This window comes from Chaetodon auriga, chromosome 7 (genome assembly GCF_051107435.1).
Source record: "Chaetodon auriga isolate fChaAug3 chromosome 7, fChaAug3.hap1, whole genome shotgun sequence".
Lineage (NCBI taxonomy): Eukaryota > Metazoa > Chordata > Actinopteri > Chaetodontiformes > Chaetodontidae > Chaetodon > Chaetodon auriga.
This window is the reverse complement of record NC_135080.1, coordinates 15527233-15554709: the sequence shown is the minus strand read 5'-3', so window position 1 is coordinate 15554709 and position 27477 is coordinate 15527233. Positions and strand designations below refer to the sequence as shown.

Here is a 27477-nt window from a genome sequence, read left to right as displayed (position 1 = left end):
CTTATATCACCATGCCCATCCTTCCAAAGAGGAGGCTCACTGCATAGCGTGAGCACAGCCACTAAATGCAAATCAAGCCAGAAATATGACTGAACACTGAGCACACTGAGGTGCCCTTAATTCATCCTTTCTGTCTGGTTGTGGAAGCAGCCCTTCCTTGTTCATTTTTTTTTTTGTATGTGTGCATAACTATGAGACCCTCACATCCCACAGGCCCCTCTCTCAGCATGAATTCCTCCACAGTTCCAGTGTGAAGTGTCCTGCAAAGACTAAAGCTGTGCAGCAGAGGACAAAGCAGAGAGGGATTAGCGTCCCCCGCCTTTCTGCTCATGCTCACCCGCACCGTGTAACACTCAACATAATCAAACACTCACCCAGTGTGACACACAACACAACCAAACACTCTTCTGGGGCTATGCTACTAAAACAAACCCTGCGCTTGGAACCCCAGGGGCCGAGGAGAGTGGCCGAGGAGCTGGAGAGACGGATATGAGGAAGGCCAAGAACTCACGGTGTTTATGCTGAACAGCCAGAGAGTGGGAAACGCACGGAACATGATCCCCATGTTTTCCTTACCCCAGCTAATCCGACGAAACGACACAGGGAGCAGATTCCCTTACAGAGAAAGCTGCCACTTAGATATTTATCCTTGCTTAGGCAAACATCTGGCCCCGGCGGGCTCTTTTCATAGGGCGATATGAGTGGGTGTGATTCTCAGCTACATTTATTTGGGTGTGAAGTTTTAATTAAAAGTGAAAGTGATGCCCGCCGGCTAACCCCCCCCCCCCAGCTTTGTCTATCCACTGAGCTTCAGCTGAGTGTGGAATGAAGACAGAAAAGCAAAACAAGAGAAGAAGAGACAGACAGATGGCAGAAATAAAACATAATAGACAAACAAAATGCAGAGACATGTAGGACAAGAGACTCAGACAGGAGATATCGAGTAATTTATCTGCTCAGGAGGTGCTCAGGGTGTGAAATTTCCCTCACTGTTTGTTTTCAGTTGCAGTCAGATGGAACAGCCTCAGTTACAGACAAAGTGCCCGTTGCCCCCCCACACACAGAAGAGGGCGTATTGCTTACAGAAAAAATCTGCTTACCCTCCAGACTCTGGTTTTCCAGAAGCACCCTTGCATGCAAGATCACCTCAACTGGCTTAGAGCACATTAAGGACTCTTACAACCCAGATCCAGGAAACCTAGAGGGCAATTCCTAACATCCATCCATCCTGTCGTGTGGTTTCCACGATATTGAGTATTGTCAGACTTTGGTTGAGAGATATTTTAGTCAGAGTAATTCCTGACACTGCTGCAGCTTTTGCATTGTGGTCACAGTCGGAGGAGCAGTTTACGAGTGAGACTGAGCTCATGTTGTGTTTACCAATCGCCTCCGGATACTAAGTGCTGGGGCCTCATTTATGAGCTGGCACATGGATTCCCTCATCACTTTAAACTAAAAAAAGCTCATTGTACATGCACCTTGTTTATGGCAACATGGGTAATAAAGCTAAACCCTCCATCTATCAGTTGTAATTGCCTTTAGCAGGCAGAAGGTGTGTGAATGAGCTTCAGGGCCCCCCACGTGATAAATGTTCCAGACTACTTTTAATTAAAGCTGGGGCTGCTTTTTCTGACACAGAGGAGGGAACATTTACATATTTGTCAAGTTAAAGAATACAAATGTAGATCTCTGTGTGGTCCAGATTAAACTTTATTGGCACAGTTTGTAGATTTTATAATTATTAGTCACCACACTTTCCATAGACACAGGATGCTTAAAGGAGCGGTCTGACATTTGGGAAATACTCTTACTCACTTTCTTGACATTTTGATGAGAAGGCTGATACAATTGTCATACTTGTATGGTAGATAAGAAGATATTGTGAACAGTTAGCTTAGCATACAGACTGGAAACATGGGGAAGCAGCCTGGCTCAGTCTGTAAATAATAAACTCAAAGATTAAAAAGGAAAAGAAGTGGCTTCACAGGGGGGTCTGTGTTGGGCTATTTCATGCCTGGGCGCAGCGACTTCCTGGATTCCTGTCGTCATTGTCACTTATAGAGATATAATGTGTTGAGTCACTGAGCTTTAGTCATGCTGGTAGGCAGATTTTGTTACATTTGGACGGAGCCAGGCTGCCTGTTTTCCCCCCGTTTCAGGGCTAAGCTAAGCTAACACCACCACAGGCTCACAACGTCTGAAAAAAACACTTGCCTCGGGTAGTATCACCGACAGATGTCCAGCGCATGGACAAGTTAATGAGTCTCACCCCACTTGACTGTCTGCGAGAAGGAGTCTGGCCTATCATGTGTTACCTGGCCGTGCCCTCAGTGTGAGAGGATGTTAATTGGCGGTGAGGCGCCAGTCTCTCCCCACCCCTCCTCTGGCGTCAGTCAGAGCCAGGAAAGGTGGCATAGAGCCTGGCCTTGGAGCACTCTAGACTCCGTGGGTCCAGAGGGAACCAGAATGCATGATCCAGTGTGTGGAGGCCATCCCCGTAGCACACACCTGGCCTGAACTTGTACACTTGAATGGAAAACCTGCCCAGAGAGCAACACCGGGAACTCAAAAGTTGTTCTTTCAGGAATAAAAAGGAGAATTATTTTCTACTTAAAAGTCAGAGTGGCTCAAAGAAAAACTCCTGTCTCCTGTTTAGTGGCGTGCAGAGTTCCCTCCTGGCTGATTGGAGTTCACCCAAAATGTGTGTATGTGCATGTGTGTGTGTCTCTCCTGGCTCCTGTCTGCCGTCCGTCTGCCTCCCCTGGATTGGACTCCTGTCGCCTTCGCAGTGAAGGGCCACTCAACCTGGGTGGATATTCTTTCGCTCACATCTGCTATGAATTTACCAGAGCCAAGCCATTCAAAGGCTCCTTTATGGAGCCGTCAGCAGCCCTGTGACTGCTTCCTATTAAGACACATGCACACTTGGTACACATGCACACCTTGGAACACACACACACACACACATACAGATAAAGTGCACGCAGGTTTGTACTCGTGCACGCTCACACAGCCTACATTTGAGCTGGCATTTTTATTTGTCCTGTCTGTCTTTGCCTCTCTTTGTCTGTCTATAGTCATACACTGTATACAAACACACACATATGTGCACGTGCACACTCACCTCTAGTTTCTTACTAGACCAAAAATCTGAACATAAGTCAGCCCCAACAGCTGCAGCCTTCTTGTTTTTTTAAAAGTGAATCAGCCATGCAGGGTGGAGCAGGACAGGGGTGGTTATTGGGCCATTACACACTTTAATCTATTTATTGCTGACATCCCTGTCACTGGGCATATGCACACTCCAGAGAAACATGAGCCGTCACAGCAGCAAGGCCATCGTGTAGCTTAAGATGGATCTGATTTGGAGAGAAAAGAGAAAAGAAATAGGGGAAAAAACACAATATGGTCCATGATTGGTGTATGTGCTTCTTAATTATCTTAATTCTGAAAAAATGGAATATCCTTTTAATTAAAGTAATACTTTGACTTTTTACTCTTCATTTGCTTCCTTGCCAAGAGTTAGATTAAAAGATTGATACTTCTCATGTCTCCATGCTAAAGCTAACCTAGCCAAAGTTAGCTTAAGCTTGCTAATTAAGACTATCTCTTTGTTTGTTTTTCATGCACACAAAAACAGACAACACATAACTGTTGTAAAACCGCAGCTTAACATATTTGCATTTTGTCTTATTTGCACATTTGGAAATAACCAGGCTTAGCTTAGCTTAGCACAAAAGCAGTAAACAGGGGAAACACCTCAACAGCTAGCTAGGGGAACAGCTAGCCTGGCTTTGTCCAAAGCTAACAAAATCCACTGACCTATACCTCAAAAGCTTATGAACACATTATATCTCATTTGTTTAATTCATAAAAAACTGTAAAAATGACAAGCACTGTTTCTAAGCTGGGCGCAGTAACAGAACCAGGCTAGCTGTGTCCCTCTGTTTCCAGTCTGTATGATGAGCTAAGCTAATGTTTGCTGGCTGTAGCTTCATGTCTAAAGCACAGACATTCCAGCAAGAAAGTGAATTTCCCAAATTGTCAATCTACTCTTTAAACAATAAACAATTGTAAAAACACAAATTTGCCATAAATGAGAGTTTAAATTGACTGACTCCTCATAATTTAATAATTTTCCTTTCAAAAATTACTCTAATGTGCCTTCTCAGAAGAGGGGGAGGAAGTTAATTGTCTGTCTATCATCTACTGCTAAGCTTTACAAAGAGTCTAGATATATATATATATATATATATATGCCTATTGAACATTTGGGATCACTAGCTTGGCTGAACGGTAAGTTGAAGCCTCAGTATGAATCATGAAAGGCGTCAGCCCACTTATTACGACTACAAGCTTGACTGTCTTTCATCTTCCCCGTAGCTCGCTCATCCAATTGTTGCTGCTGCCATATCTGGATCCCTGAGTTCAAAGCCGTCGCCGGGTGATTCTGAGGTTATTCTCCCCGGTCGTTTTTCAGATTGCCTTTAACATTTTTCAGATTTGTGCCTTCATGTAAATCTCGAGTTAAAATATTATTGATAAAGAAGGAGGCTACATGGAAGGAATACCCTACATTTACCTGTTTGATGAAAAGCCAGCCGGAGCAAGCGGGCCAAGTGTGTATCTTGGTACTGATGTGTCTGGTTGATCTCTGATCTATGACTGATATGTTAATACTGCTGTTTGGAGCCTGGTCTACAGCAAGACTGTTTCAGAAGAGTGCAGGATCCCTTTTGGGATGAGGGCTCTGTGTCCCATGAGGAAAGCCATCCTCTGAACTCCTCTGTTTCTGCACTCCCTCGCTTTTCTCCCCTCTTACTTTGGTTATATCATCAAAGGGAGAGGACGCACATGAGTAGAGAAAATTGGGGGCGAAGGCTCTGTTTTGTGAATAATGCATTAATAATCATTTGTACTTAAAGCAGGAGGGAGAGAGAAATTTAGGGCATGTCGCCACTGCGGTCATATACGTTGGTTTTGGCACTCAATTTCCAGGTCACCTTTATGCTCTGTGAATGATTATGATACTTCTCCTCTTTCTGTGCTGGCAGACTGTCAGGATTTTTCTGTCTCCTTCCCCGTTGTCCTCATTTTCTCTGTGTGCGTCCCTGCAGCTGCCAGCATGATAGACTATTGACTGAGCTCATTCTGAAGTGTGCCATGATGTGACACAAATCCAGTTTACGCTTACAGCTCAAAACTCCCTTCATGCACCACAACACCGACTCCAGCAGGAGAGCTTGACTCACTGTGTCATTCTGTGTGACGGCACCGGTGGGACAGGTGTCAAAAATGCAGCAAGTAGGTCTCAATATAACCTCATCTGTAGCCAAAGACCTGTTCAACATGTAGGAATATATTTATAAAGATTTGATCTCTAGAGTCATCCAAAGGTGTTAAAGGTACAGGTGGGTGTCTCCATCCAAATGTATATGAGTGTGATGCTGCCACCACGCTGTCTGTGTCTCTTATTTCCTCCGAACTGGGACAATAAAGGCTAATTAAATCTAAATCTAATCTCAAAATGGCGGATGGAAACACGACTCTTGTGTTTGGACATAGACTCTGCAAGCCTCTGAACTGTACTGGAGGGATGAACATCATTCAACATCAAAAGATACTTCCTCATTTGGTGTTTTGATGATGGTGTTGAGGGCGCTGTCAGCCCAGTTTGAGATCAGGTGACTGTGAAGACCTGTTTTACATCAAAGAGGATGGAAGAGGAGATTTCATCACATCTCCGGCACATGATTCATTTTCATGCCCCTCAAACAATCCATTGACCCCTCATGGCCTGTATGCATACCTGACCCCTATGTATACTTATTTATTGATGTTTCTCCTCTCATTTCTGAACTTACTCCTGTCTTGTTCATTGGATCCCCATTAGCGTCCTCTAACGCAGTCACTGAGGTCCACAAATACACACAAATAACAGAGAATATCTGCTAACAGTTATTTGCATAGAGATAAAACAGAAAACGATCTTTATGAAATGATTGTCGACGTTTTGTGATGCCACAGTTAAATGCTTCAGCTGTCTTTTAACATGCTGACAGTATGTTTCCATTCACAGACCTGCAGTACATCATGTCTAGTGGAATGAGACTGAGAAACACACTTGTTCCCTCCTTGCCAGATGCCCTCTGCACTGACTTGGACCTGAGGTAAATATTTGCTGGGTGGGTTGCTCCAGTCTGCTTTTACACACACACACACACACACACACACACACACACACACACACACACACACACACACACACACACACACACACAGCGTGGATGGCTCGGTTATACACTGCTGCTGTCAGTTTGCACAGGGTTCAAAGATTAGTCAGCGCATGGCCAGTGTTTGCTTGTCAGAGAGCGAAAGCACCTGCTGCTCCTGCTCCTGCTTTGGCCTGTCAGGTCAGACTTTGTGATTTAATAGCGGAGGCAACATAATTAATATGTTGATTCCATTTAAAGGACCAGTGTGTAGAATTTAGTGGCATCTAGGGGTGAGATATGCAGATTGCAATCGAGCGATATCCCTCGCCACAACCACCCCTTTCCAAGCATGTAAGAGGACCTACAGTGGCCATGAAAAACGCCAAAGGCACTCTCCAGAGCTTGTTCTGAAGTAACAAAAACACAATCATTCTTATTTTCAGGTGATTCTTCATTATTAGATCCCCCCAAATCCTACACAGTGGACCTTCAATATATCCAGACATGTCCAATTAATTGACCTTGTGCTGCTCAGTAGCTTGTTTTGTTAAACTACACCAATCTGCTACCACCCGAAGTTAAAAGCACACAGTGAATTATTTGTAAGGATTATTTTACCCATCTGTGATCCACATACGCAAAATACTGAGACACAATTTTATAGGCTCCTTGTCCTGAGATCATGGGTCTCTGTAAATGGCAAAAACAGGACAATTTGAAGGTGAAGCACTTATGTTTAACTGGAATTAGTTTCAGGTGCCTTTGGGGGAGGGGGAGTGACGTCAGCCAGGATTTTTTTCATGTTGGTAGGAAACATTTGCTTATCTACACATCCAGCAGTTATCAATCATTTAAACTTATGTTTCCAATATTCACCGTCTTTCATGCTCTGTTTTTGGTCTCTACCAACTCCTGAGGGAATTATCCGGCTCTTTAGCTGCTAAACGCTCCACTATGTTCACCAGCTGGTCTCTAACTGTGTCTGTCTGCTGTTTGGTATTTTCACTGAGGGCTGCCTGCTGTGGCTGAAAACAACACTGTGAGTATGGTGAGAGTAAAGCTGCCGGCCGGACAGATAAACAATGAGCTGAAACTCACTGTAACGCTCCATAAAGCTGAAGGAAGCAGCAGATTCGTGTGATGATTCTCTGAAGGCTCGTCTCTGTGAGTGACTCCTTTCACACTGTCACATTTGGGAAATTGTTAATGAAAAAAAAAAGAACAATTGTAGCCATTTTAACAATAAATTCTGCTGTTCTTTAAAGCAAACAAGAGTTAAGACATTACCGTTTCAACTTCAAAGTGCAAAATGATTTCACATCAAACATAGTCAATAAATGCATGCAGTCCTCACTGTGCGTGTTTGACATGTGAACAGTGCTCAGTCTCCTCAAAGTAATTTGACCTTAAAGTGCATATAACGTTTACTTTTTTTTTCCAGAAAAGTAACTCAAATAAAATGGAAAGAAAGACAAACATGGAGATAACTACAACCCCAATTCCAATAAAGTTAGGATGAATAAAACATCATGTGATAAGTTGCTAATCCCTTTTGACACATACTCAATTGAAACAAAGACAATATATTTAATGTTTGACCTCATCAACTTCATCGATTTTTGTAAATGTCTGCTTAGTCTGAGTTTGATGCAGCAACATGTTTCAAACAAGGAGCAACAAAAGACTGGGAAAGTTGTGGAATGCGCTAAAACACCTGTTTGGAACGTTCCACAGGTAATCAGGCTAATTGGTAACAGGTGATAGGATCATGATTGGGCATGAAAGGGGCGTCCTGGAAAGGCTCAACAAGGTTCACCACTTTGTGAAATGCATAATTGGACAAAGGATTTTACTACACTTTGTAAAACTGTTCACTCTAAACACAGTTTGTTTGGAAATGATTATTTAATCATTTTTATTTCCTTTTTTATGCAGCATCACAACTTTTTGGGAATCGGGGTTGTAGATAATTAAACAAGACAAGAGTCAGACAAAAAGTAGTGATATAAAGTACAATATCTGCAAGGTTCATGAGAGGTTCACTGAAAACATGCAGTCAGCCACCAAAACTGTCACAGCGATTCAGGCAGCATAAAGTCTCAGAAATAACAACAGAGCAAATAAAAAGCTGTGATTTCCCTCTAATGCCTTGAGGCGTGCATAATGTCGTCAAACTTCTTGTCTTGTGGGTCTAAATCACAGACCTGCAACCGCTTTCTTCTGTCATACCTCAAAACACGATTACTTCTGTCATGACACACCTTCATTTTGCATTGAGACATATAATATTAACAGTAAAGGACAAATAGATGCGTCAAAGTGAATCACTTTAGCTTTGAATGCAGCTGCCACCGTGCTCGAACTGTCACTAATCAAGGTTTCCACTGACTTTTCACATCTCTGACCTTTACTCTGATCCATCTTAGCCTCGACACCTGTTGCCAAGTTACAGATGGCTCAGAGGCTGTCAGCACCTCAGGAGATATTTCGTAAGATCTTGTTGTCCTCCTTGCACTCTCCTCTGTTCCATACGTTACAGACACACTCTTCATTTTGGCCGTATGGCTGTGGAACGCACTGTTGCTGCCTTCAACCTGCACAGACACCCAACCGTGGAGCTGACTCGGACTAACTGTGCAGCAAAATCATTATTTTGCCCCTTAACCAGCCTGAGAAGTGACTTTCGGTGGCGATCTGGACGCTATAATGGTCTGGTGTCCACAGCTTCCTACTTACAAGAACCATTCTTTACACTTTGTCTTTCTGCCCCTCGATGAAAGTATCTTGATCTTGTACCTTCCAGTTCAATGTGAGTTCAACCAGCACAGAGCCCGAGTTGTTAACTCAACCACCTCCAGCTTCACCTTTTCCACAGAATGCTTTCATGGAACAGTTTGAGTCCAAGTTGCTCATCCTTCTCTGCGAAGAATGAAACCATTTATCCTCCCTCACATTTGGCCTCAACGCACCATATTTGTAGCTAACTTGGCGTCTGTTTGACGATGCAGATGTTTGTGAGAAAAAGAGTCCACACCAGAGGGTAAGAAAATTGCTTGATATTTTATTAAAAAGTAAAATTAGACATCAGTCGGTGGTCAGGGTCAACCCGTTTTCCTCCCCGTTCATTGTCTTATCACAAGGTTTACAGATGGCAGTGATGTCTGTCTGTGGGACCTGGGGATGCTCATCAGCTCAACACAAATAAAACAGGGAGAACTACGGTCTTCGTCCATAACCTTTATTGGAAATTCTTAACATGTGAATCCTCCGAACTTGCCCAAACCCAGCTTTAGAGACTATAAATATATATATATAAAAAAGGAAGTGTAAAAGACTTTTGCAGTTCCTCCAAGAACAAAGAAAGCATTTACAGTCAACTTGAGAAGGGCAGTCACCTTTTTGTTTGTTTGTTTGTTTGTTGAAATGTCAAACAATTATCGCTGATTTTATTATTTTTTAATATCTGTTAATCATGTCAGGAACAAAGCCAAATTAAAACAAACAGACAGGGGGGAAACAAATCAGTGGCCAAATGAAACCAGTAAGGTCTTGATGATAACAGCACTAGAGAAACACAGGAAAACAGCACAGCACAATACAGACAGAAGAGGGGAACCAACCACTGCCTCATCAGTATATATATGTACACATATACATATATACCTCGCCACAAACTGCAGGAGCTTCTGCACATTGGAAAGGTTTTCGTGAAGTGGGTGTTTGAAAATTAAATCAATTGGCTGCAGCAGTTCTCCTGCGCAGTGAAGTTATTACAAAACAAGTAGAAGAGCCAAAAACCACCAGCACGACAAAGCCCACCCCCCCCCCCACCCCCCATCCCCGTCCTGAGCACACAGAGCAGCGGGAGTCAGGTGTTGCACCCGTTTAGCTAACAGCACCGCCACTGAATCGCTTGGAAAATGCTGGGACAAAACTATCCAAAGTGCAGGAGTAGAGCACCACCCGGTGACTGGACCAGGACATGCAGGGGCAACCCTCATCTGCCTCTGTGGAGCTGGTTCACCCGCGACAAAAGTAAAACTCTGCCATGTTCTCTGCGTCGACTAAGAGCCCTGGATAAACCTTTGCACTTCATTGGCTGGGATTAAGATCCACTAACAAGTTATCATTTACAATACCAAATAAAATGTGCAAAAAATATCAAATATTCAAAAATGCCCATTTTCTTACCAAATGTCACATTTGTTGTTTTTTTTTTCTTTTTAAACACTGTTTACAAATGCATATGCAGATCATTTCAATAAAGTATGGTCCTGCAGCTGCTGGCATAATAGGTGCACTTTACACAGAAGAAGGAGTGCAAACTGACGGAGCATTGAGGTACCGGTTCTTTTAAAGTGGCAGGGCACTACAGAGGAGGAAAGGCTGGTCAGCTCCACACGCCAAGGAGGAGACTCCAAGTCAGGTCTCCATTTTTTATTTTCATTTCTTTTTTAAAAAAAACATCTTGGCACCGAGAGCTGAGATGAAAGTCATTTTTAGCACTAAACTGACGCGACTCCACGTGTGATCTGCAGTCTCGACCCAGCTTTTGACAACAAAGCTGAACCTGGGCTGGGAACAAAATCCAAAAAAAATACTACAACTAGTAAAATCCTATCATGTTTATCTATAGACTTGCATTTGACCAAAGACAATCTTGGCGTCACAATGCTTAGAAGTAAGAGATTTACAGGTGACGGGGAAAACTGTTTGTGAGCAAAGAAAGGCTTCCGACAGGGTTTCAGCTACATGAACCACATCTCTTCAACAAGATGTACTTTTAGTCAGTGAAATCATAATGACTTGCGACAGTGATGTGAGGAGGACAAACATTTTCCAGATGGGTTCACTTCTGCTGAAATCCCCCCCAGTTGAGCGATGGCTTGACTATGAGTGTCATGAACGGCGACAGACCTCCGATTACACAATGCAACAATGTAAAAACGAAGCGGTTCACAGGACATTTTCCATCATGTGACACTGGTGGCGTGTGCGAGGTTGTCAATTTGGAACTGAAATTCTAATCAGAGAATCTTAAGAGCTACGAGGATCTCTCCGTTATCTCAAATGTCCTGTTTTTCTTGGTTGGAAAAACAACAAAAAAACTAAATAAAGCATCACCAATATTAAACATGTTACAAATATAAATCAGTTTGCTTTTTGTTTTTCAAAATATGAACAGAATTTCAATAACACAAAAAAAAAAGTCCTTCTGAGGATTAAGTCCCGCTTGCTGGAGGAAGAGGAAGAGGAGGAGGAGGAGGAGGAGGGCTTGTGATTTGAGGAGCGGGACAGAAATTTTAAAGCAAAGAGAGATGCAAAAAAAAAAAAATAATAACAATAAAAAACACCCTGGACTTCATGAGCGTTTCTGTCTCTTGGAATGTCGCTGCTGGCTGGACTGGTCCTCGTCGCTGCTCGCCCCCCCAGCCTCGCCCCGGCCCCCCCGCTGACGAGTTCTCCGTGTGTCCCGCTCGCCATCGCTATCCTGCTCCCTGTAATCCTTCTTGCCTGAGGTGGCAGAGGTCCGCTTACTTCTCCTCCTGCCGTTATTATCACCATCCTCATCCTCATCTTCGTCCTCCTCCTCGCTCTCGCTCTCCTCGTCCCTCCGTCCCCGACCGTTTCTGGCTTTCTTCCTGTTCGATTTGCCGTTCTGCATCTTCTTCTTCGGCTCCTCTTCCTCTTCCTCTTCCTCCTCTTCGTCCTCGTCCTCTTCCTCGGACGTTGCGGGGGCTCGGCTGACGCGTTTGCGTGAGCGCCGGCGGAGGTAGCTGAGGCCAGGCAGCAGCTTCTGGAGCAGTTCGGTGAACGTCTGCTCCGTCTTGACCATGCAGGAGAGCACGGTGCTGCCCTGCTGGTTGTACTCCTCTGCGTTGGAGAAGACTTGTTTAATGTCTTCCAGGAAGTCCTGGGCGTGACGGTACGAGCCCTGGCCGAACTTTCCCAGCATCGTCTGGAAATCCATGGGATGGGAGATGATGTCCAGGTAGTCCTCTGCCTCCTCCGCGGACACGGGCTCCCTGTAAGAGGAGCAGAGCATGAAGTGAGGGCTACGCCAAACTCCAGACTGAGGATCGTAATAAGAACCCAGGAAAGCTGAACTGTGTACAAACTGAGGGATTTAACTGCTCTTTTTTGAAAACCATTGTTTTTTAAGTCTGCATCTGCCAGACAATAACAACACAGTAAAGCCTGGTTTACGCTTCTGCGTCGCGTCGACGCCGTACCTACGCCGTCGACGCAGACCCCTACGCCGTCGACGCAGACCCCTACGTGGACCCTACGCCGTAGCCTGACGCGCACCTCCAAAAAAATCCTGACTACGCGTCGCGTCGACGGACTGTGATTGGTCCGTTCAGAACGTAATTTTCGGTTCAGTCGCAGCCCTATGGTCGCAGCACAACAACACCGCCATTTTCAAAGTTTCTGTGGTGAGAGCTACAAGAAAAACTGGACCAAGCCAAAGAAAGAATTATCGAGGAGGTACGCAAGTACGACCACCTCTACAACTCCTCTTCGCGGCAGCAAGAGCACCCCGAAACCATACAAAGACACAGCCACACCCCCCTAGCGGCTTGGTGGTGAATTGCGGAGCAACGCGTTCCCTTAACGCAGAACTACGAATGCTCAGTGAGGCGTAGGGTGTACGCCGTAGGTACGGCGTCGCCGCGACATCGAAGCGTAAACCAAGCTTAAGTCCACTACAGGAGAGATTTGATGTCCTGTGCACGTGAAAGAAGAAAATATGTCTATATTAGCAATCAGCTGAAATGAGTGGGAAAATATTGGCAACATGGTTCATTCAACCTTCTCAAGCCGGTGAACAAAAAAGGTTCATTTTTCACCCCGGTGGCTGCCGGTGCTTCAGAGTATTTAATGAAAGTGAACTGAAAACGTGCAGACTGTGCTCTTTGCTTACCTGAAAGGCCAGCTGTAGCGGAATTTCATCAGTTTCTTGAGGATGTCCTCACACCTCTCCAGCTCCAGCACCTGCCTGCGCACTCCTGACTGGGAGCTCTGTCGCACCTGCAGACACAATAACACAAGAACTCATTTATTCTGTGCTCCTAAGTTTCTGAAACACACATGAACCATGTACTCATATGTTTCCTGCTCTGAATGTATTCTTTAACTCCTCTAAGTAAGCGGTGTCCTCTATAAAGGATTCTGCGGGTGGTTTCTTACCAGTTCATCGATGTCCGCAGGGCTGTTGGGGCCAGTCTTCTGTTTGCTGCTCTGACTACTTGATGATGGCTTCTTGCTTTTACTTTTTGAGCTTTTCTGCCGAGATGAGGACTGCTTATTTTTCTTTCTTGGTCTCACTGTAGAGAAATAATTAGGTGATCAGAACAAGAAGAGCCTTTGCACAAAAAAGGTACAGGAAAAGAAATGAAACATGTGATGTTTAATCAATCCACCCTGACAAGTGCAAGAATTTGTCTGACTTAAAGCTTTACTACATGCACTTGTCATATGCTGTCATTTTAATTTGCACCAAACCCAGACACAACCACCACAAACCATAAAAGTAATATGTACTTTGGTGCATTGCGATCCTCTCTTCAGCTATTCAGCATTGATCCATAAAACTTTGTAAATTGTTGCCGTGCAGGCTTGAGCTGACAGAGAGGATCATCCTGCCACATACTCTGAGTGAACCCACAGTGAGACATGGCTTCAAAGCAAAAGGTCCAGACCTGAGCTGTGCTACATGACAACACACAGACAATAGAGACAGGGACATGGCGGGGGCAGAAATCCCCCATCAGCATTCCTCTCATTCCCAGCCTTCAGCACTAAAGACCCCTTTTCCCAAAGTCAACTCAGGTGTTCAAATCTGTGACACCTTTTGTTTCGTGCCATAGTTTCCAAAGCTAAAATTTAATGTATGGATGACAAACGAGTCCAGCTTTGAGTTGACACATGATGACATGGACGGACTGGAACACTTTCATCAGCATCTGAGCCGAGGCAATTAAGTCAAACCTGGACTTAATTTTCTCTCGCTGATACTCACAGCTGTGCCCCATGGCTTTGTAGTCATTCTCTTCCTCATCCTCCTCATCTTCCTCAGAGTCCTCCTCTTCCGACTCCTCCTCATCCTCTTCTTCATCTGTGTCTTGGTTGTAGTTCCTGCAATGGCGAGGTTAACAATCAAAAACCTTGCATTTGTCTCGACTGGCTGAAGGAAACACACCTATTTGTTGCAGCATCCCTCACATTGGCCGGGTTTCAAACCTCATGGAGCTCAAATTTTAACCAAATTATTCAAATCAGCAAACTAACGTGTCTCCATTCACTGCTGTTATGCAAATATTCGAACTTTAACAGTTGGTGGTGCTAATTCTCCACTCGGGGGGCCATGAAACCACAGAAGACAAAGGTGGCACAATGAGATGACATCACTGAAAGAGCGCCAGTCAAACCTCAAGTGGTGGAAAACAACGTGGAAATAGTGACAGTGTGCGGCGGACAGTTACCTCGAGCGGGAGCCACGTCTGGCCACGGTGGGCTGGCAGGCCGGGCACAGCCACTCTCCGACAGGAATGCGGTAGAGGGCAGGTCGCAGACAGAACAGGTGGAAGGCCTTATTGCACTCATCACAGAGGATGAGCTTCTCGTCGTCACCTGGAAGAGACCAGTAGATTTCACACGCCTGAGCTAAACAAGGTATTTTTAAACCAATTTCCCAGTTTTACCTATAATTCCTTCATTTCTGTTCTCCGTTTTTTTCTTGTCTTCACTCCCCACAGAGGCCAATTTTCATTTTCCTCATGTATCTATGCAAGTAACCACGTTTTTATAGTCATCTTATCACTACAGCTTCACCTGTTGCCTTGCAGACCTGATGTCTCTGTACGGAGACCTGCCTGACACCACTAGTCTGTTCTGCTCTGAGCCTGCCACTGCTGCCCTGTTTGGGTCTGGGCTCCATCAGTTTCAGCACAAATGGGCTCTGCCTGAGCACTAGGACAGGGGGGCAAGAGACCGTTGGGTAGTGGTGTGGAACCGCTTCACTCTAACTGCAACTCAAAAATCCAGCACACCTAGCAGTAAGGACTGACAGTGTACAAAGACAGAAAGTCACGTTACAACAAAACACTTTCTATCTCAAGAAAGGAGTAATGCTCTCTGGCTGCGTAACCTGCAATCTTATTTATGATGAATACCCATCTTTACACCAAACGAGTGAGACAGCATTTGAAGACCGTCCTCACCTTTCCTGCGACAGACTTTGCAGCGAGCGTTCTCGGCAGACATGTCCCACTTGATGCAGGCGTCCAACATGCCCAGCAGGACGTGCATGCGGGAAAAGGTCTGGGCCTCTCGGATAGCAGTCTTCCACTTCTCAACCGCTGTCGCTACCTACGAGGGAAAGGCCCAGCCTCGTTTTAACTCAGCAGCGCTTCACGTGAGGAAAGTCCAACAGCAGTAGCTCTATCTGTGTTTCATGAATGAAAGCCAGTTTTTTTTAATGCCTCTGGTCTCTTACCCTGGCCTCCTCTGCCAGCCTCTTCTCCTCGTCCAACTCTTCAGCCTTGGCGCTTTCTTCCCCTCCGTGCTTTTTCTTCTTCTTCTGCTTTGGGGCCATGAATCCCTGCAGGAACTTTTTGATTACGCAGGCCTGAATGGTGATGATGCATTCTCCAAAGTCTTTCAAGCTCTCCATGTTTTTCAACTGTGAAGAGAGGAAACAAACGCAGACATGAGCGATAAGATCAGTAACACTTCACCGTTTAACAAAACATTGACAGCATAATCAAACTTATTCAAGTTTTATGATGGTAGTCAACGTTTGTGTACATAATCAATGCCTGTAAACTCACAGCTGCAATATCCGGATAGACCGGATTTAAACATCAAACTTACGTTTCTTGCCTACAGCCTAACAGGGAGGAATATTTCAGGTGCTGAGAGACACAACCACTCCACCCCAAAGATAAGATATACTCTTCAGTGTTGAAATTCACCTGATCTTCGATGTCTACGTTGTCATCCAGGTATCCCAGACCGCCCTTCTGGAGTCGCGAGGCCACCTCCTGGATGTCACTGCGCAGGTAGTTGAGCAGCTCTGAGTGGCCGTCACAGGTCCTGAGGCCCAGTTTGCCCTTGCGGGTTAGATGGATGGAGTGAACGATGTCCTGGTATCTGAAACAGGGAAACATCAACGTGTTCAGCTTCACATCTGCTGCATCACTGCTGCTGCCGTTTAACAGCACAGCAGAACTAGGTGGCCTCATGTTTGTTCAAACAATTATCTTTTATAAGGAGAATATGCGCACCTGCTTTGTATCTTCGCCCTTAGCTCACTCTCTCGAACCCCTTGAGGATGAAGATTTTCCACTAGTTCCTCCAGCTCAGCTGGGTTGTCACATATGAACCTGCATTCAGAAAATTAGAACAAACCATTGCATTAAAAAAAAAAAGAAATCAGTCAACAGAAAGAGGAAAGAGGAAGCCCGACCAGAAGACAGAAGCAAAGCTCTTACCAGAGGTTCTGTCCCTGCTTGGGAACAGTAGTTTCTATGCAGATGTCTGCTGCTGCTCCCCCCTGCTGGGCCCCCTCACTAATAGCACCATCTATGCTGCCATCATCCTTTTCAGCTCCTACAACATAAACAGTAATCAGTCATCTCATGTCAACTTTAAAACAATTGAGATTTCAGCCCGAATTTATTTCTTTAACACATTTTGATGAAAATAACTTCGGGCAGTGACCTTGTGAATCCTGAGTCGCGCCAGACGCGCCATCTTCTTCCTCTTCTACCTCAGGCTCGGCTGGCTTGTCCTCTGGTGGAGGGGTGAAGCTGTAGTCGATGCTTTCGTGCACCCAGCCTTTCTCAATGTACAGACCAGGAACCACATCAGAGAAAAGCCAATATCTGAAGCAAAACATCAAGAAACCACAGTTATAATTTACTCCAGTTATTCAAACAGCATCCATTTATCTGTGTGTAATCTTCTTAAGTTTGTGTGGAGCACTGACCTGTTATGATTTCTGTCGGTGCCCAGTGGGGTCCTGCGCATAACAAGTCTGGCTTTGGTTATACCATCCTGAAAGGCCCTTTCTGCAGCAGCCCTCTGTCTACGCATCCGCTCCTCCTCAGCCTCCTTCTCCATGCGCTCTAGGGGAATAACACAGTAACAAATAAGAATGACTTAAAAATGATTAAGAAATGAATGATAAACTGTCTGGCTTTGCTCTAAATGACACACTTCACTATAAAATCTCAATGGTACTGACAGAACAAAACTTACACTAGTCAGTTAACCATCACACATTTTTTAAAATAACCCCTTTTGAGATTTTCTACTTCAGTCTCCTTTACAAATCTTACCTTTGTTCTGTCTGTCCATCTCCTCCTTTTCCTTCTTGGCCTGCATGGCCATCAGCCGCCGGCTCTTCACTGAGCTGATCATGTCTTCTGGCTCCGGCTCTGGCTCCACCTTTACTTCCTTTTTGATCTCCTTCTTTGTATTGCCCTCTTTCTTTTTCTCACCTTTTTGCGCAGGAAAAAAAAAAGATTAAAACTCAATACAATGGAAATGACTTTGACTGTTTACATTTTGGGGATGTTAAAAAGGTCTGGTGAAAGGATGAAAGAAGATTTTCCTCAGAACATATTTGTTAATAACTACTTGAAATAGTTTAAAAAGTTGTATTAGTGTTTTGTGGGTATTACATAAGCTTTTCAGTGCAGCACAGTATTAAATCTCATTTAATTCACTGCTACATTAAAATTACAGATAAAGCTCTCTGGTGACCTCCGCCTACCTTTGCCCTCCATCTCCTTTCGCTTCTTCCTCTCGGCCTTCTTGCGGTCATTGACCTCTTTCAGCATTGCCAGACGTTCCTTCCACAGCTCAGCAGACCGTTGCTGCCTTGCATCAACGTGGTCTTCAACAGAGTACGTCATGAGTATGCGGTGGCACAGTGCCACCAGCAGGTTGACCTTCTCCTCGGGGCTCAGCTCAAACACCTCGATTGTCTCAAGCTTATCCAAGAACTCGCTGGTCACCACATCGTCAAAGCCTCCTAAACCCCCCGAGTCCTCTGAGCCCTGGCCGCTCTCCTCGCCGTGCGCGTCACATGGTCGCAGGCACAGTCGTGCCAGCTCGGACACAGAGTGCATGGTGAGGGGGATCTCAGATAAGGGCATGTCCAGCTCACTGTAGCCTTCTGCCAGCTCATCCTGCAGCAGCGTCTGAAGCAGCACCACCAGCACACGGTTCAGGTAGAGGAAGCCGGACCGTTCCCCAGCCAGTGCTTCCATCAGAGCCACTGCTGTGATGGGATACTGGTCATCCGGCATCAGCAGCCCTGCATAGCAATGAAGGAAGTCCACGACCATAGCCACATCACCAAACAGGGTGTTGGGCAACCCCTCGGGCATGTCTACGAGCTTGAACGTCGGCAGGGCATTGCCACCTTCGATCTCCTGGTCCTCGTATCTGCGCGACTGTTCGCGGCGGACGAGCATCTCCTTCTCGCGTCTCTCCTTGGCTTTTTCTCGCAGTTTCTCTTTGAGTTCCTCGCGTCTTTTCTTCATCTCTTCCTGCCTTTCCTCTTCGCTCATGGCTGCCCATCGCTTCTTTTGCTCCAGTAGTTCCCAGCGTTTCTGCACCAGCTCCTTGAGCTCCTCCGGCAGCCGGCTTCGATCATCTGGGGACAAAGTCTTTGCAGCCTTGGAGATGAGGGAGGACAGGGAGTTCTTTTTGTCTTCTTTGCCCTTGTTCTCCTTATAGTAACGAAGGAGATGGAGAGCCATAGGGTGCAGTGGCTTCCCCAGTTTCGGCGTACCCATGCTTGTACTGCGGGCTCTCTTCTTCGGGCTTCCAGCGCTGGGGCTTTTAGCCAGATGCAGAAGAGTCATCTGTTTCATCTTCGGCGTTTTAGCGCCAGCTTTACCGTCCTTTTTAGAAGCTTTGAGGACGTTGAGTTTCTTATCGGCAGTCTTTCCAGTTTTCTTTCCTTCCTTCTTCTCCCCAGACTTTCGACTCGGTTTTGGAGTGGAGGGAGCTGAGCCTTTGCCTTCTCCTTTCTTTGGTGTTCCCGAGTTCTTTACCTTGAGTGGAGAACCATTCATTTTTATTTTCTGAAATACAGACAACACAAGCTAGTTAAGCAATGCTTTGCCTTTTCGGGGATACCCCATAATCATGGCGTAATATCATAACATACGCATGATAATGTGCATACATGTCAGCTTACCTGCATGTGGCCCCAAATGGTCGGACTAAGAGGCATGCCTAAAGCATCTTTCTTCTTTTTCCTTTTCTTCTCTCCCTTCTCAGTTCCTGACTCCTCTCCTGGTGTGTCAGCGGTCTTCAGCTTCTTGCTTGGTTTACCCTCTGGAGATGTCAAGCTCTTGCGCTTCGTGGAGGGATTCTCCGCTAAAAACTTGAGACAAACCAAAGAACGTGAGCCAAAAACAGGCACCGTTTCAAATCAAGCAACACACAAAAAAACACACCATGAGCAAATTACCTTGTGTGGATCAAGAAGAAAGTCACTGAATTTGCTGGGCAGGTTAAATTTTTTCACCAGTTCATCTTCAACCACCCAGGGAGCGCTCTCTCCCATGCCCAGCCTGAGAGCGTAATGCCTGATGAAGTAGCGCATGATCTCTTTGGTTGGAGGGCGCTCTGTCCTGTACAGACTGTCTGCTGGGACATCGCTGATCACCTATGAGAAGTCAGTGAAGAAGATTAATTAGAATGTCTTTCAAATGCAAAGTCAGTGTTCACCTTAAAAGATCATCAATCACACGTGGAATTTTGGTTTGAAGAAGGAAAGTTCAGAAACTTTTTGTTCACTGCTGATAACAGGACACAAACCTTGTCCTCATTAATGAGCTTCACGTCGTATTTATGTGGGAGGAACTTGGGCATCACCCACTTCTTCTTCTCTTCCTTCATTGCAGTGGGAAGTTTCCTTGGTGACCGCCGTGCTCTGTCACCTGATAGGACCAATAAAAACATTTTTTTTAGCAAACACCAGCTATTCTTGGCCTGCTTTATCAAACAATACAATTACTATGCAACCTGTACTGCAGTTAAAAAAAGGGCACATTAATAATCACTCTACAGAAAGTCTGGGTGTATCCATGCTGCATGACAACATTTTCTACATGCTTCTTTTGTTCTTTTATGTACTGCTTGGTACTCACTGAGGCTCTCCCTCCTGTTCTCCTCCTCTCGGGGAGGAAGTTCCTTCCTCTGGTTCTCCTGACTTGCATTCTCCTTGTCGCTGGATGGAGAGTCACAGGCACCTTCGTGCTTCTTCTCCGCTGTCTCACCCTCTGGGTTTTCTAGCGGATGGATCTTCACTACCTTCACTGGCAAGGTTTTGTCCTTCCCCACCTGAAATTATAAAGCCTGTGAGCATTTCATGATACACTGGGAGGAAATACCTGCGTACCACTGAACTTTCACTGCGGCTGGTGTTCATTTTAGATTTTACATTAATGCCAGGTCACATTAGTCAGATTCTATTAGTTTAAAATATTTTTAGTGCACTAATACCTCTTAAAGGAACTGAATCCAAATGCTGCCTAAGAGGCCAAAATCAATTTAAATGGATGATATTCTTTAGAAAATGGTCTGCAATAATTAAAAATATGACTAATGACTCCTCTAAAGATGTTTAGAATGATAATTTGTAACTCAACAGGTGAAAAATATGGGAGTCATGATATAATAACAGCCAAATTTAGAAATATAAGAAGTCAAACTGACCAGGAAGTCACACTCTTCATCCACAGCATACTTGGTGAGGATTTCCACCCAGGCCATTTCAACCAGCTTGTCTAAAGACACTGTGTTGTGGTGGACCATCTCTAGAACTGGTTTCTCAAACCACTGGGGGTACTCCTCCTGAAGCCTGCACACAGGAAATTGATCATTTTTAGTACAAAAAAAGGTTTACAACACATGAAGATGAAGTATAATATAGCTTTTGCGTTGCATTTGACTCGTAATACGCTGCACTTTCTTCAGTACAAAGTGAGATGCTGCCCATGGGCGTGATGCACTCTATTCATGACTTCAGATCTTTCATATTGTTTGGGTTTCTGCAAGGCATTCATCACGGGGGCTAGAGCATTACATAACAGGGCAACAAAGGGCTGTGAGTGACCAGTAGGGGGAGTACAATCTCTTGGCTGATATAATTAGAGCTTTAATACAGCCCATGATCCTGAGTAGTCACTCAGTCACTAAGCTCTGGGCAGCTGAGCACTGCTCTGCGCTGCCTTTGCTGCGACATCTCTTCAGGCCACACATACAGAGTGGTTCATCTTCCTAATGCTGACAGCACTTACACACAGTATACCTACACCTGGTTGGTGATAAGTGGACAGAAAGAGATCAATTCAACTATCAATTCAACTAACAACCCACAAACAAACAAAGGCCTATGCCCTTCCTTTTCGCAGATCAGGATAAGAGAACTATCACCAGGCCAGTGCAGATTCAAGGATGACTCAATCACACACCCTCTAAATAGAATGAGAGGAGGAGCACCACATTTATCCAATCATTGCAAAGCAGGGAGCCTTGTGACCTTCACTGGGAGAGTATGGCTCTTTCCTGATACTACTGAGCTTCTGCTAATCTGTATTTTTGGCCAAGTGCATCTATAGGTACATCCATACCACAGCCTATACTAAATCTGTGTAATCCATGAACTGTAATCAGCAGGGACGAGACTGTTACTTGACCAGTTGGATGGACTCATGATCATGCACACACAAACTTTGGATGTAATACTAACAATTCGGTGACTTCTTGTTCTTCCTCCCATGCTTCTTTATGTGTGAGCTGGCTGCTTCCAGTGCTCTTGCATGTCCAGATGCGCTCAGCATACTTCTGCAAGCGTGCTTCATACTCTCTGTAGACATTTCGTCAAGGAAATTACATAGTCGCACATAAACAGTTGGTCCTTGTTATATCCTTTGTATACTAATTACAAGTGAGATGTACATGGTCCATTGTTGACAAATGAGTGTAACTGATGTCAGTAATTCTAAAGTGGGTTGAGGTCAAGGGGCATCCAGGTTAGGGGTGGGCTGGGAAATAATGATGATGGGCGGAAAGTCAGTAAGTAAAGTAAACACTTCTTAAGGTAGTTGGTTGGAGTAAACGTGTGACTTTGCTACCTCCAATAATGTCAAAAAACTGTAAAATGACTTTTCCAAGGCAAATTCACAGCCTGACTACAGACGGGTAGGGTGGAGAGGTAGGTGGGAGGCCTGTGCTTCTCATAGCTGTTTTCAAGCAGTGAACATAGGTTTCTGTGTTTAAGATATAGTCAACAAAATTGCACAGCTATCTCAAGGCAGGAATCCAAATGTACATCAACTTTTAATAACTTGGGTGGCCATAGAAAGAACTAAGAAAAACTTTTCGCACGACGTTGTCACTTTGAACTGTCATAACTGGTTTTACAATCATGCTCTCATACAAGGAGCACGGACCGCTGACGTTTAAAGCTTTCGTTCAGTTAAACACCAAAACAAGTGGGTAAAGTGACCCAGTTGTTACACAATAACCAAACTATCCACCCCAAAATGTTGTCATAAATAAGTACACCCTTCTTAAACAGCCGTGGTCCTCTCCTGGAAAAACAAACGTGCCGGTAGCTAATGCTAGCTAACTTTGAAGAGGCTTGCGTGCTAACGTTAACAGCTAACGAACCAGCCGAGCGACGTCTTCAGCCAGACGACGGGCTATTGTGACATAATGGGATACCTAACGTTAGCAGTGTGCTAGCTAACCGTGTTAGCACGAGTAGCTGACAGCGGGGCCGTAAAAGCCGAGAGTGATAGGACGCCTTTTAACAGCTCATTACGTTCAATTAAGCATGGAAATTGTGCTATGTGCCACACAAAACTAGTTTTGTGAAACAGCCAGCTATCTACAATGAGCTCAATAGCAAAGCGGACCATTAGCTAGCAAGCAAGCTTGTCATCCAGTGTAACGTTAAAACTGTACATGCGGGAACACACTAATTGAGGGGGGATATGTCAGGTAACGTCAAATTAGGTACGTTAGCCATATTTACAATCCCGTTCATATGACTGTACGGACATCAATGTAGCCAGCAAGACAAAGCCAGTTACACGGCATGCCGACTGGCTCTAGAAGTCGAGACTAAGCATCAGCATCACGTTAAAGGATACTCTTTGTTCCTGAAGGCCTCCTTGGTGTGCTCGATGATGTAGACCTCCTCTCCCGGGCCTGGTGGTTCGGCTAGCGGCTTAGCCAGTGGGTAAGGTTTCCGGCCTAAAAGCGGTGCCATTTCAAATCCACAGATGGCACGGACGCCAATGGTACAAATCAGTCTTCTTCCAACAAACGAGTACAATTATGTACAATATGTCCTTAGCATGTATACAACTATCCCGAAGTATCGTAGCACGTCTCACGTTACCGCCGGCAGGCCCGGCACTCAACGTGTAGCAGCTAACTGACTAGCTAGTAGGCGGATTGCTATCTGGTTGCAAAACAATAACAGTGTGCTTATTGCCACCCGCTTCATCGCATCCTTCTTCTCTCCTCTAGTAGCGTTGCCATGCTGGTTTTACGCAATGTCTTAGGTGAACCACAGGTTGCTGGACTCGTCCCTCGGTATAGTTGGTAAACTTTTACCTCCTCCAGATGAACATGAAAGGATGTAAACCACACCGAAATCAAACTCGCGGCAAGAGCCAAAGCTCAGTTCAGCGGGAGGGCTGGCGCGCTGTACAGTCCCAACTCTTTGCAAACTAGTCTCGTTTTCGTTGAATCGGTTGTATTCGCTGCATGTTCGTACTATCGGAGCTTTTCGTTATCAGATAACAGCGCTAGTCAGTAACACGAAAAAGTAACCTGGATCAAGCAAGAGGTTAATTCCTTGTCGAAATGGCGGGAGTTTCTAGTCCACCGGCACAATTCCGTACACCGCCAGTACTCCGTTTCCCCGGCAGCAAGCGGCGTCGCAAACACGTCCCGCCCTCTCTCGACGTTCATTGGCTTCCTCAGTTAAGCGCCCCCGTCGAATCGGTCTGATACTGTCAATCATTGGCTAATATTGCCTGTCTATTGTCAGTCTAGAACAGCCCCTTCAAATAAACTACGCCCATGTAGAATATAAATTAGAGACTAGAGGTCAGCTGATGACAATAAGGAGTACACGATGTATTATTAATAGTAAAACACACTAAATTATTTTCAAAATGTAATTGCTAAGAACTCGTGTAGCATTCCTTCTTCTTTAAATTATCTAATACATTTCTAAGCCCATTGTCTGGGCTCCGTTTTGAACAGGTCTGGTTAAACAATAGGGCCTGTCTATATGGTGATTACCACAAGATGTACCGTGAATAAATACCAACCTTACAGCGCCAATGAATTGAAATGGAAATAGAAAGTGGCATTTATTATGGTTTACAACACAATCAATTATAAACATGGGCAAATTATATTATAAATATTTTTTAAAAAAGCATTTTCTTCTTACATGTGATAAGCCAAAAGAAGATCCGTTCTAGAAAGGGCATGGTATTTAAAACAAGATGGCACATCTAAACATCAGTCTGCATAAAGCTACACATTTAACACCTTTCCAAAATGGCCTGTAAACCTCAAAAATAAAGAAATATGAGATGGAAACATGCACAAGTAAACATATAGCGAGTAAACCAGAAACAGTTAGTTGCCAGAAAACTAGACATTTACAGCATGTAAATTGAAATACTGCCTGCAACAGCAGTGACTGGCCCACAAAGTTTGGAAAATCCTCTTCATTCATTTCAGAAATCACCTAGAACAGCAAAACTTTAAAGGCCTTTAAAAGTGAACAAAGATTTTGCAGTAAATACTTTTTTTTTTTTTTGTCTTTTGCTGAAATATAATATTTGCGTAAATATGTCAAGAGAACCTTGGAATAATTTTGAAAGCTAAGCTAATGAGGACTGAGGACATGTATCGTGTGTAGCTATTTTAACAATACGATTATAAATAAGCTATCTCAGAACAGCATTTTCTCCTGTGCAGATCTTCTTTAGAGGAGGCGCTCCTGATTCATCCAATTCCTCCTGTTGAATAAAAGCAAACATATCAAACAGGGTGCTCAAATGCTCATGTGGTTAGAAGTAATTCTGTCTTAAATTACCATCAACTTTATATCATGCGCCCGATTGATTAATAACAATTAAACACAAATGTTTGGTCTTCCTTGAACCCATTTTCAGAAAGTGTACCTGTGCGTCTGTGGTGCTCCGTCTGACAGTTCCTGATGAAAGAAGGTCCTCCTTGATGAGAGTTGGAGGCTCATCAGCCCCCTCCTGTCCTGAATGAACTGGCTCTGCATTCACAAGGAAGAGTGGAATTATATCCTCACTAAAGCAGCTTTGACAGTGAAGGGATACACAGACAGTACAGTAAAAGTGAGCGATCTCATAGAGATATGGAAACTTGTCATTGGAGCACAAGTCAAGTCTTATTGTTGGGTCAACTGATGAGCAGAGCCGTTCCTTGTCTTTTAGCTCGAGGATTGATACCATTTTATTAGCAGATACAGTATCTGTTGTGTCCATCTTTTCTAAAATGACAGGAATAAAGTGTAAAATTGAGAGAAAAGATGCTTCATGCACATACCATCGACACTCTCCTGACCCAGCATTGGTGGCTGAGAGTCTTCAGTGCGGAGGCTGGAGGTATGTGGAGGGCTGACCTGCTGCGAGCTGGAGGTGCTGCTGCTGTTATCCATTTTAGGCTGATAAACGTCTGACAGAAAGCTGTGGTTGCTGTTTTCATCTAGTGGCCGAGATAGAGGAGTTGCACTAAACGTCAGTTTTATTAATTTCATTGAGATTTTGTTTGGTTATGTGATGTTTTGTCTTTTTGACACATACACATCATGATTAATGGCTCCAGTGTTTTACAGAAGAAAACGGCCACAAAACTCACCAGTGAAATCCAGTAAAGAGTTAGTATTTTCCAGGACCACATCTTTCAGTCCTCTAACATCTCCACCTGTGGATTTGGTGCGATATATCTGACAACAAAGGGGGGGGATTATCAAATTAGATTGCTAATTCACAGGCTAGATTCATGAACGTAAAGCCTTAACAGCAATGGAGAATTTATGTATTTATTTATTTATTTTCCATGACAGAGGACCCCACCTGCTTTGTTTCTGTTACTGGCACCCACTTGAATATGCGTAAGGATGTGTCACCAACTGTCACCCATTTCTTCTCCCTGGGAATAAAATGAGTTTGATATTAAGTGAGATTTCCGAGAGGATCTCAGTTTAATCCATCTGCTTTAACAGCCTTCATCTGTAACCTGACATATAGTACACAAGCTCGTGTGTGTCCACAGCAGAGATGACAGCTAATCTCATAGCCTATTATGCTCATTGATAGCCACCGTTTACATAAGCATGTAAAAATCATGAGAATTGGACGGAAGGTGCTCATTAATTTCACTGTGATGTGACAACAGGACAGTCGTCTCCACTACGGCGCTCAGCATGTGAGGCTGTAGCCATATTGACAGCTCTCGGCGGAAAAAAACTCAGCTAGCCCCGCCTCGCCTGTCAACCTGGGGCATTGATTGGTCAGCAGCTCCGTCAATCATCTAACTTTTCCGACTGAAGTTTGTTGAGCGACGCAGCAGATATCAGGCTACAGTCTACTAATGCATTTCCCTCCATGTTGTCCCCCACACAGCCTACATACCATTTGCGCACTTTCTCGATGGCTGCCAGGACCTTTTTAATGTCATCTTTAGCCCGACTTCGTGTCTCAGCGCGGCCTGATCGTCCCGACATCTTGACGCTGTTATGATTCATCTACAGATGCATCTGAAAACTTCAAGACCAAGCCCCAGTCCCCCGTCCGTTACCATCTCGTGTGGTAATCTCGCGAGATTTCGTCGTCAGTTTTTTTTTTTTCTCTCTCTTTCTTTCCTTCATCCTCAACAGTATTCTGGTACGGTATGTGCTGTTATCAAAGGGTGGACACATTTAGTGCTTTTTATTTTTTCTCGTTATGTATTTATTCATATGATTTGACATGATTAGAGGTTTCTATTTACAGTGGCCGATAGAAGCATTTACTCAAGTACTGTTTATGCTACTTTATACTTCTGCAATTCAGCAATATTCGATTTTTATTCAACTGCATGTATGTGCCAGGTGTAGTTTATTCTCCAGATTATGACTGCACATAAATTTAAGTTGCAAGTGTGTTATTATCACGTGCAT

The 27477-nt window shown here is 44.5% G+C and overlaps 2 protein-coding genes across 3 annotated transcripts; both read right to left on the bottom strand.

Annotated features, from left to right (window-relative positions):
- Window positions 1–10397: 10397 nt before the first annotated feature.
- Window positions 10398–24203, bottom strand: baz1b (bromodomain adjacent to zinc finger domain, 1B). Of its 2 annotated transcripts, none has more exons than XM_076734906.1 (21): window positions 23405–24203; window positions 21997–22113; window positions 20961–21105; window positions 20393–20585; window positions 20061–20182; window positions 19711–19908; window positions 19435–19623; window positions 17998–19318; window positions 17561–17722; window positions 17209–17347; window positions 16941–17104; window positions 16712–16829; window positions 16505–16603; window positions 16193–16370; window positions 15715–15900; window positions 15440–15587; window positions 14702–14849; window positions 14239–14354; window positions 13407–13543; window positions 13141–13247; window positions 10398–12241 (listed from the first exon to the last, which is right to left on the bottom strand). In XM_076734906.1, exons 1-21 carry the CDS (start codon window positions 23521–23523, stop codon window positions 11578–11580), a joined length of 4770 nt encoding a protein of 1589 aa, XP_076591021.1. In that variant the 5' UTR covers window positions 23524–24203; the 3' UTR covers window positions 10398–11577. The 2 variants fall into 2 exon arrangements, with proteins under 2 accessions (XP_076591021.1, XP_076591022.1); XM_076734907.1 differs by having other exon boundaries at window positions 17998–19288; window positions 23405–24195.
- Window positions 24204–24613: 410 nt separating this feature from the next.
- Window positions 24614–27129, bottom strand: bcl7bb (BAF chromatin remodeling complex subunit BCL7B b). Its single transcript, XM_076735296.1, has 6 exons — window positions 26951–27129; window positions 26393–26468; window positions 26175–26262; window positions 25863–26021; window positions 25466–25569; window positions 24614–25300 (listed from the first exon to the last, which is right to left on the bottom strand). Exons 1-6 carry the CDS (start codon window positions 27061–27063, stop codon window positions 25229–25231), a joined length of 612 nt encoding a protein of 203 aa, XP_076591411.1. The 5' UTR covers window positions 27064–27129; the 3' UTR covers window positions 24614–25228.
- Window positions 27130–27477: the final 348 nt, after the last annotated feature.